The following is a 9,593-nucleotide window of genomic DNA, read 5'->3' on the forward strand; positions in this document are numbered from 1 at the left end:
AAAAAAAAAAAAAAGAAAAGAAGAAGAAGAATGGGGTAATGGAATGGCCATGATTTCATTTGGGAGTCAGAGACTAGATTAGTTTTATTTTCAAGTGTTTTGGGGACTGCTGGTGGGGATTCACATTGTACAGGTTGGTGTGAACGATCACTGGGAGCCCTGGCTGTCTGTGGTGGACAGCAGGGAGCCCTTGAGACAAGTATGGGAAGGACATGTGGGAGGCAGATGAGCTGGGTGGAGCCTGCCAGCGGGCAGAAGGGAGACATGCAAGAACAGGACCAAACGTGGAACCATCTCTCACATTTCCCTTCTTGCACTTACTCTAGGACAGGCCCTATCTAATCATTTTACATGATTTATTGTTTTCCTCACAGCAACCCTTCCAGGTGGCTGTTGTCACCTTCATCTCTCAGATGAGGAAATGGAGGTACAGAGAGGTTAAGTTACATTCTGGAGGTGCCACAGCCAGCGAGCGGTGGAACCAGAAGGCCCAGTAGTCTGGCTCCCAAGCCCACGCTCTTTAACCGCTGCACTTTATTCCTTTTGCCAGTGGATTCAGTGTTCCCTGGGAAAGAACTCTGGGAGATGGGCCTGAATACATTTGCACACAAATAGCTCTTTTTTGTTAGCTTTTGGAAATTGGGGGAAATTGATTTGACTCACTCTGGATGATGTCTTTCAGTAATTTCCCTTCTTTTTTTGCTGATCTCATGTGTTCAGGTATTCTTCACCAGTTTCATTGGGAAGACTTTTTTTCTCCAAAATGTCTTCTCTGAAATAATCTTTTACATTTACTGTATTTTTAATTACCTTTTAAATTTATTTCTGATTTTTCCAACATATTTGTATGAACCTAAAGTTAAGAAGTTTGACCTAAAAGTCAGGATGAATCCAACTTATTTTCCTGCATAAATATTTTCCTTAGTTTCCTGTTTAGGCTGTAAACGTGAAACTCCTAAAGATTGAGTTATCTCAATAATAAATCCAACTTATTTTCCTGCATAAATATTTTCCTTAGTTTCCTGTTTAGGCTGTAAACATGAAACTCCTAAAGATTGAGTTATCTTTGCCCAGGTACTTTATAAAGTTAGTTTTCTTTCAGTGTTGTTTTTTTTTTTTTTTTTTTTTTTGCCAGTAACTAATGCTGTAGTGAGACCGAGGTAAAAGTATTTAAGACAGATCACTTGCCAAAGTCCTAAAACTGGAAGAGGTTCCAAATCAGGGTGGAGTTTGAGTTAGTGGAGAAAAAAACTGAAAATGTATATGGCTATAATAAAAAAGGGATGTCATTACCAATCTGTGTTTTTTACAAATATGGTATTTTTCCATATTTTGAAACTACATATGTTTGCCAGGCTATTAATTCTACATAAAAGAGAATTCTCCTAAAATGCATTTTTATAAGTGACTAGTGAGATAAGTACAAAGAAATGTTTTTCCAATTCCTGCTGACAGCTTGCTCTGTGAACAGTTGTAAATATTTGGTTCCCCAGCCAAAGAACAGGTCTCTTATCCTGACCCCTGTTAACTCATAGGGCCTTGCCCTGGAAAATACCACCAGGCAGACCATGGTAGCTATAAGTCTACCAGTGTCTTTTATCTCTTTTTCTTTACAGAAAAAGTGATCACAGAATTATTTGTCTGAACCCTTCAATTGAAATTCCCTCAATATTCTTTTGCTTTATTAATTCTGAAATTAAAGGGTACACTTTTTCTAAAATAACTTCAAGGTAATTTTGATTGGAGGGAGGATAAGTGGCTTATAAGGATTGATGTAAATACAGCTTAAATATTTTTGCAGATGTACTGAGATTCTTTTACTTTCTTTTCTCAAAAGAAAAATTGGTAGTTGGTAATTGCTTGACAAAAGAGGGAGGAAAACATAATAAAAGACAGAGGAAAAAAAGAAGGTTTTATACAAGGCTAAAAAATTTTAGAAGTAGCTATGCTTTGTGGCCATAATGTCATGAGAAATATTCAAGTTTTCTTAAAGTAGGTTTTTATTTTCTGCTGGTCTCACTTGTTTGTCTAGTGCCTCAACTTTCTTTTCTTTTCTTTCTTTTTTTTCCTCTTTTTTTTGAGACAGAGTCTTACTTTGTCACCCTCAGTAGAGTGCAGTGGCATCATAGCTCGCAGCAACCTCCAACTCTTGGGCTTAAGTGATTCTCTTGCCTCAGCCTCCCAAGTAGCTGGGACTACAGATGCCTGCCACAGTGCCTGGCTATTCTTTTGTTGCAGTTGTCATTGTCGTTTAGCTGACCCAGGCCGGGTTTGAACCTGCCAGCCTCGGTGCATGTGGCTGGCACTATAACCACTGTGCTACAGGCAGTTAGCCATAGTGCCTCAACTTTCAGTTCCACTTGGGAAGCTCCAGGAGCTCGAGAGCCCCCATTGATGGCTCCTTGAAGTTTCGTATCAATGAGAGCGTCTGTATCTATGGCAGCCAGTATTTTGCCTGATAATGCACAAGTGCCAGGGGAGTTAAAAATGTGAAGACAGTGAACAGCATTTATAGTTTGAGACTTAAATAAGATTTCTCTTGAAAATTATATAGTACTATAATTGGTGACTGAGGCTGTTCTGGACAGCATTTGTTAGTTGATTCTTCTAGGAATTGAAAATAAAGTATTAATGTTTTGTCTATTCATTACTGGCTAAGAATAAGGTAGAGGAAAGTTGAAATGCTAATTGCCATGAAGTTTGGCCATTATCTATGCTAAAGATTGATTGTACTTGAATCTGAAGCCATCCTTTACTCAAATGGGTGACTGGTCATGGGTGACTTTAGTTTTGGAAAGATAAGTGTTAACGGTAGATTGGGAGGGTGAATTCTGAGTGTTTTTCACTCATCATGAAACTGTCATTGGGAGAGAACGTGGTCTGCAAAAGGTGGGTTGTACTCTTTTTATGTGTAAATCGTATTTGTCTACCTGTGCCTTCTATCTCAGATGTGTGTCTACTAACCACCTAATGGCTGTATCCAGTAGTTTTGGTTCTGTTTAGCATCTTTATGTCATCTGGTCATAATGAACTTCATGTGGTCTTATCCAGTGCCCTGAATCTCTGACACAGTTTCCAGGGACTCCCCTTCCTCAACTCAGCCCTTAGCTTGCTGGTTGTATTTGTTTCTCCTCCTAATCCTATTCTTGATGTGATGTCATCTGCTCTTGTCTGCTGGCTGTGCTGGGGTCTGTGGGTGCACATTAGAGGGTCGGTGAAGCCCCTGATAGTGTATGTATAATTTTTTTCTGGAGAGTTCATGGGTTTAGTTGACCCTCAGAATAGTGATTAAGAAGCATTTACTCACGTGTTGATGACCCTGTTCTGTTTCTTTAGTTCAGAATTCTTCCTTTCCAGTTCCAAATCTAGATTTCTACCTGCCTCTTTAACATTCTACCTTAATATCCCATAGGTACCTCAAACTCCATAGGTTCTAAACTGATCTCATCTTTACCTTCCACACCTATTCTTCCTAGTCCTCAGTGTCTGCTTTTCCATATACCACCTGCACCCCCATACTTTCCATCTAGTTGCTTCCTAAACCATGCTGGTTCTGCCTCTGACATGGCATTAAATTGATTCTCTTCTCTCTGTTTCCATTGCCACTGCTCCACGGTAGGCCCACCTCGCTTCTCTCCCTGTCTAGTCTGTTTTCCATTCTGTTACTCATCTTTTCAAACATAGATCTGATCACACTTCCAGGCTAAAAACCCACATTGGCTCAGTATCCAAGAGGAATATGACTCTTAGGGGCCTTCATAATCTGTCTTGGTCTTTTTTGGTGGCATCATTTTTTCTCTCCCACTTGCCAAACATTCATTTTCTAGCCACTTCGACTTTTCCCATTCTCCAAGCACAACATGCACATTCACATCTTTGTTGTCCTCCTACTCTTCTACTTGGCCTTCGGTCAAATTAGGATGCTCCTTCTTCTTGTTGCAGCTTGTGCCTAAGTGCTTGTTGTAGTTACTTCTTTTTTCCTGTTAGAACAAATTCTTTGGCAGTCGGGTTTCCGTCCCAGTTTGTGTGCCTGTACCACCTAGCATGGCTCTGGGCACATGGTAGGTGCCTATTAACATCTCTCAAATGAGTCAGTTACAGCCACGGGCACACCACTCATAAGGTTGCATTACGACTTGTTTGCATTACTGTGAGTTCTATGGCTGTTACACAAGGTCAGGACTTTGTCTTATTCACATTTACATTGTCAGTGCCTCACACAGTCAGTGCCACAAAATGGAAATGTTTGAAGGAACGACAACTTTAGATTTATATCCTTCACAAGCAAGTTCCCTGATTTTAACTGCTTTCAGGTACTTTGTAGATATTATTCAGCTGTGACACCACAGAAGTTGGAACTTTTTCCTACTAGCAGTTTGAAGTTCCTTCTTTATGCTTACTCTTGGCCAACATAAACATCTTAATGTTTTCCATAGAAGTCTCAACTTAAATAGTACACACTGCTTCTCTTCTGTTTTTAATATAAATATCTCCCGGGCATTTGATCTTGGAAGACTGTAAGGATGGTTGCACTATAGCACTCCACGCTTCCCCAGCCCTGTTCAGAGCACTTTTTGTCACTTGCTTGGACACTCCAGTATCTCAGGTCTTAATGCTAGCTGCTTTGCTTACATTATCCCACTTATCTTCACAGAATGAGAATGAATTCAGAGAAATAGGTCAGAGACACTATTAGACTTGCCAGAGTCACATTTAGTAGGTAGCTCAGGCAGAATGCAAACCTGCATTCATTTTGAGTTCAAGAACCCATTCAGTATTGCCAGCCCGTTTTATTTCAGCCGTGTCAACTGCAGCTTCTAAAGACTTGCAGTATGATTCTGAGTAAGCTGATATGACAGTTGAAGCTCCTAAAAATGAACATGTGTACATACCATTTTCCCTTTGAGTCTAGATGATAGTTTTGCCATCTTTTTCGGTGATTAGAGAATCCCTGATTTTAACTGAACACTCTGGATTGCTTCAGTTTTTTACAATTGCTTCACAGAAGATAATTTTATATTTTAAATATTATTTTTAGTGGCTCCTTTATAAATATTTCAAATTCTACCATGAGAATATTTTAATGCTTAATAGAATTTTTCTGGGAAAGAAAGTCCTGGAAATTTCCAGCCATCTGCAAGTGTTTGAACTATGCACGGTTTGTTTGGGGTGTACAAAAGCCAAATATATTTTATGGGACATGAAACGTGCTTCTTCTGTGTTCTCCCTTCTAATAGAAGCCTCTGATAAGTCAGTGATATTCCCTGAGGAAATGGGGTGATTTATAATTAGGTTCCTTTTGTTGTAATTTGGTATTGTGGGGCATGTTTGCTGGACCTAGGGTTGATTTATTAACATGTGAAAAATTTGCCCATTCCTAGAAGTGAAAGGTGGAAAAGAACCACAGTGGGCTTCACACTATTGTAAAAACCTGCCAAAGGACCTGCCTTGTCCGACTTTTAAATTTCTTTGTCTACTTAAAATCAGTTAGGTGGAGGGGCTTCCACCAGATTGCTTTGTTCTATTGTTTACAACTTCTTGTGATTATCATCTGGTGGTCGTTTAATCATTCTCACCTCCGTTCTAGTAAGAAAAGAAGACTTTCAACAGCAATGGGAATAATGAACAAAAATAAGTAGACTAGAAAATAGCTATTTGGGGATCTTTCTGTCTATCTTGTCTTTTCTTTTTTCTTTCCTTTCTCTTTCCCCTTTCCTTTCCTTTTCTTTTTGCAAGAGTGCCTAAATTTTCCTTAACTTGTTGGTTTTATTTTAGTAGTTTCTACAAGGTGGGGTAGCAGTTTTAAAGTCTGGGTAACACAGTGGTCCTAGTTCTGTATCTGCATTTCCCAGTGAAGTGGCCCTCCTCCCCTTTGCCTTTCTACTTTCCTTCACATAGTGCTTCCCTCCTCTCTGATTCTCTCTTTTCCTCTCATTTGGCTGCTTTCTCTCCAGGCCAGCTAGTGGCACTCTGCGACCCTCAGCATCCCAGTCTAATAGTAGTTGGTGTCACCTTGGATGAAAAAGCTGACGCACATACTCCTAATCACATTTTAGGCCAGGAAACACTGGTCTCTTATTTGAAAAATTTAAGATTTAATTCAGATATTTATACTGATTATTTTTTAATTAGTTTAAATCAGTTTTTAAATGTAGTTTAAAGCAAGTAACTTAATTATTTTATTGTTCTCTAATAAACAATTTGTTATTGTTCTCTGTTGTTCTCTCTCCTAATTGTTTTATTGTCTCTAATAGCAAAAGTGAATTATGGTCAACATTGTATGTTCTTAGGTATTGACTTTCATGCATTTGATCTCATTCAGCTTATTTTTTCTTTAAAAGAAATTTGTAAAGATTTTGATCAAAACAGTGAATTTTTATAGAAGGAAGTTATTGCTATCACAATCATAAAAAGTAGGGACTCAACTATCCTTTACGCTGTGCTAAGGTTCTGTGAAAGTAAACCAAACAGAATGACCATTGCCCTTAGGAGCTTGTGACATGGAATTTATTATAATTCTGTGCCTTATATGGAACATAAGAGTGTCAGTTAAATAAGTTTGTGTATTGACATTATTTACAAAGGATGCCTGTAATTGTGCTGGTGGGTGAAGATTGGGTTTGAGCATATAAAGGGAAAGAGTAGACCCTACAGCTCACCAATATGATTGGGGAAGATCATGGGAGGAGAGTGTAGGATTTAAAACCCCTGCCTTCTAAATGCTCTCTTAGCATTCTCGGCCGTGCCTACAAGATAAGGCCAAATTCCCAGCCTGCTACTCAAAGTCTCCCCGAGGCAGCTTCCCCTGCTCCTTGGTGTGCTTTTGCTACACCCTGCACACTCCTGGCTGCAGCCTGGCTGGGCTCCTCCTCTCTGCCTCGCTGTCCTCCATCCCCCGCAGCTGCCACGTGGGTTGTTTTACAGCTTGGGCTTAGAATGTCCTCTCCTTTCCATCTACCATGTCTAAAAAAGGACATTAAAAATACACAAACAAAATCAGTTATCATGTAGGTCACCATCATTTAGAGAAAGAATATGTTAACAATCCCCATCAAGTAAGAAAGGCATAGGCTTAAAAAAAGATAGTATTTTACATTGAAATACATTTTAGTTTCTTTCATGTCTCAGTAAATTTTTTATTTTTCACGTCTTTACTGAAAATCAACAAAAATTTTTATCAAAGAGTAGCTTTCCAGAACCACTGAATCAGCCATTTGCTCTTTTACTTGGTTTGCATTTGATTTGGGTACTTTCCTATATTTTATCTTATTTGTTGTTTGTTTTATAATTATATATCTTTTCTTTTGTCAAAATGGCACTTGCTTTGTTAATAGCATCTGGTTTGCTGGGCATTCATGCAGCCAGGTGTTTAGAAGTGAGTGGTGTGTGTATTGGATTGAGAGCACACAGGGTAAGGCTGGGAGAGGCCTGATTAACAGAAGAGAGCCTTGGTGTGCTTCAGGAAAGGACATGGTGGGAGAAGACATGGGGTCTATATTTGATGAGGGTTTGAGGAGTCAAAACATAAGTGAAGTAGAACATACCCTACAAAGGACTTTGAACCATTGGCATATTAATTCAAAATTGCATCAGTTTATAAGGCAATCAATATATACAGATACAAATTTTGATGTTTTTATAAGATATTCTATTTAAGTTTGATTCTTTGTAGAAAACCTGAGATCACTGAATTGTGTTTTGATAAATTTTTCCCTACCTTCTCAGGTTGAACTGAGAGTTGGGTGTTTTGTTTGTTTGTTTGAGACAGAGTCTCATTATATAGCCCCTCGGTAGAGTGCTATGGCGTCACAGCTCACAGCAACCTCAAACTCTTGGGCTCCTATGATTCTCTTGCCTCAGCTGCCCATGTAGCTGGGACTACAGGTGCCCACCCCAATACCCGGCTATTTTTTGTTTTGTTGTAGTTGTCATTGTTGTTTAGCTGGCCTGGGCTGGGTTTGAACCTGCCAGCCTTGGTGCATGTGGCTGGCGCCGTAACCACTGTGTTATGGGTGCTGAACCTGAACTGCAAGTTTTGAGTTAAATTATGGTATTAATTGTAATAATACTCTCTTCATCATATGCCCAGTATATTTGCAATTAAATACCTGTTCTGGAAACATGCAGGGGAAGAAAATCTGTTGACCGCTTTAATTTTCGTTAGTTTGAAGGCATGCATAAGAATGAAGCAATAAGCCAACAACTCCATGGTTTGCGGAAAGAAGTAAAGCAATTGCAGACTGAAGCTGCTAAACCACCATCACTTCATGTTGTGGAGGCTGCTGTGCATGCAGAAAACTTGATCACGTAAGTTTCTTTTTTTATTTTTTCTTTTTGCTGTTTTTGGCCGGGGCTGGGTTTGAACCCGCCATCTCCAGCATATGGGGCCAGCATCCTACTCCTTTGAGCCACGGGTTCTGCCCATGTAAGTTTCCTTTTCATTATTTTTTTATAAGCCTACAGCTAACATCATAATTATATAAATTTTGAATACTGTTTTCTTATTAATAGTCATCATACATGCTACTACTTGCTCCTGACCCCCCAGCCCACTAATTAAACTTGTGCAGAGATGGACAAAACTGTGACCTTTGGGACAAATCTGACCCTCTACTTATTTTTATAAAGTTTTATTAGAACAAAGCCGTTCCCATTTATTTATAATGTCTCTGGCTTTTATGCTGCAAGGGCAGAGTTGAGTAGTTGTAAGAGCCTTGGCTCACAAGGTATGAAATACTGTCTGGCCCTATACAGAAAAGTTTGCTGACCCCTGAATTATGAAATGACATAGTGTATTAAAATTCACTCATGGAGAGAGTTAGTGCTTCAAGTTTATAACAAGTCACGTTTAACTGGAACGTCATCATTGTCAACTCAGATTATTGAACGAAGTTCACAGTGTAGTTGCTTGAGGGCATTAGGGCTCTCAAGTGTAGTCCTTAAATTGTGTTTGGTCTCTGTAGTTTTCATTTGGTTTCACTGTGGCTTACTCTCACCTCCTCTTTTTTCCAAATCTACCAGGACATGAGTAGGGAGGAGGGGCTTGACTCTCTGCCCTGGTTTTTTTTTTTTTGCAGTTTTTCGGTGGAGACTGGGTTTGAACCCACTACCTCTGGCATATGGGGCCAGTGCCCCTGCTCCTTTGAGCTACAGGTGCCGCCATCTGCCCTTTATTTTAAGGTGACTAACTCCACATTCTGGCACCTACTGATATCAGTTGATCCACTCAGTAAAGTGGGATGATGGATGGAGAAGAATGTTGGAGATAGGTGGTGGGCCTGGAGGGAGAAGGAGATAAGGTGAACAGGAGGTTTATATTTCTCTTCCTGGGAAATGAATTCAAAAAGTGTGAGAATTAGAAGGGATAGCTTTATTCTGGGATCTTATTCTATATAAAAATACTTCCCTTAACCTCAGCCAGTGTTTTAGGTTTTAAAATGTGGAGAAAATTGAGGGGCTGGGCATGGTGGCTCACACCTATAATCCTAGCATTCTGGGAGGCCCAGGGGAGTAATCCCTTGAGCTCAGGGATTGGAGATCAGCCTGAGTGAGAGTGAGACTCTGAACTAAAAGAAAATAGAACAACTAGCTGG

General features: G+C 39.6%; 1 protein-coding gene across 1 annotated transcript in view; it reads left to right on the forward strand.

Moving 5' to 3' along the window:
• Positions 1 to 9,593, forward strand: part of EPG5 (ectopic P-granules autophagy protein 5 homolog) — a 120,251-nt gene that overhangs the window by 73,837 nt on the left and 36,821 nt on the right. Inside the window, exon 28 of the mRNA XM_012802003.2 lies at positions 8,165 to 8,307. Within this exon, the coding sequence (XP_012657457.1) occupies positions 8,165 to 8,307 (143 nt within the window). The remainder of the gene's footprint in view (positions 1 to 8,164; positions 8,308 to 9,593) is intronic.

This window comes from Otolemur garnettii, unplaced genomic scaffold (assembly GCF_000181295.1).
Source record: "Otolemur garnettii isolate 467f Iridium unplaced genomic scaffold, OtoGar3 scaffold00012, whole genome shotgun sequence".
Taxonomy (NCBI): domain Eukaryota; kingdom Metazoa; phylum Chordata; class Mammalia; order Primates; family Galagidae; genus Otolemur; species Otolemur garnettii.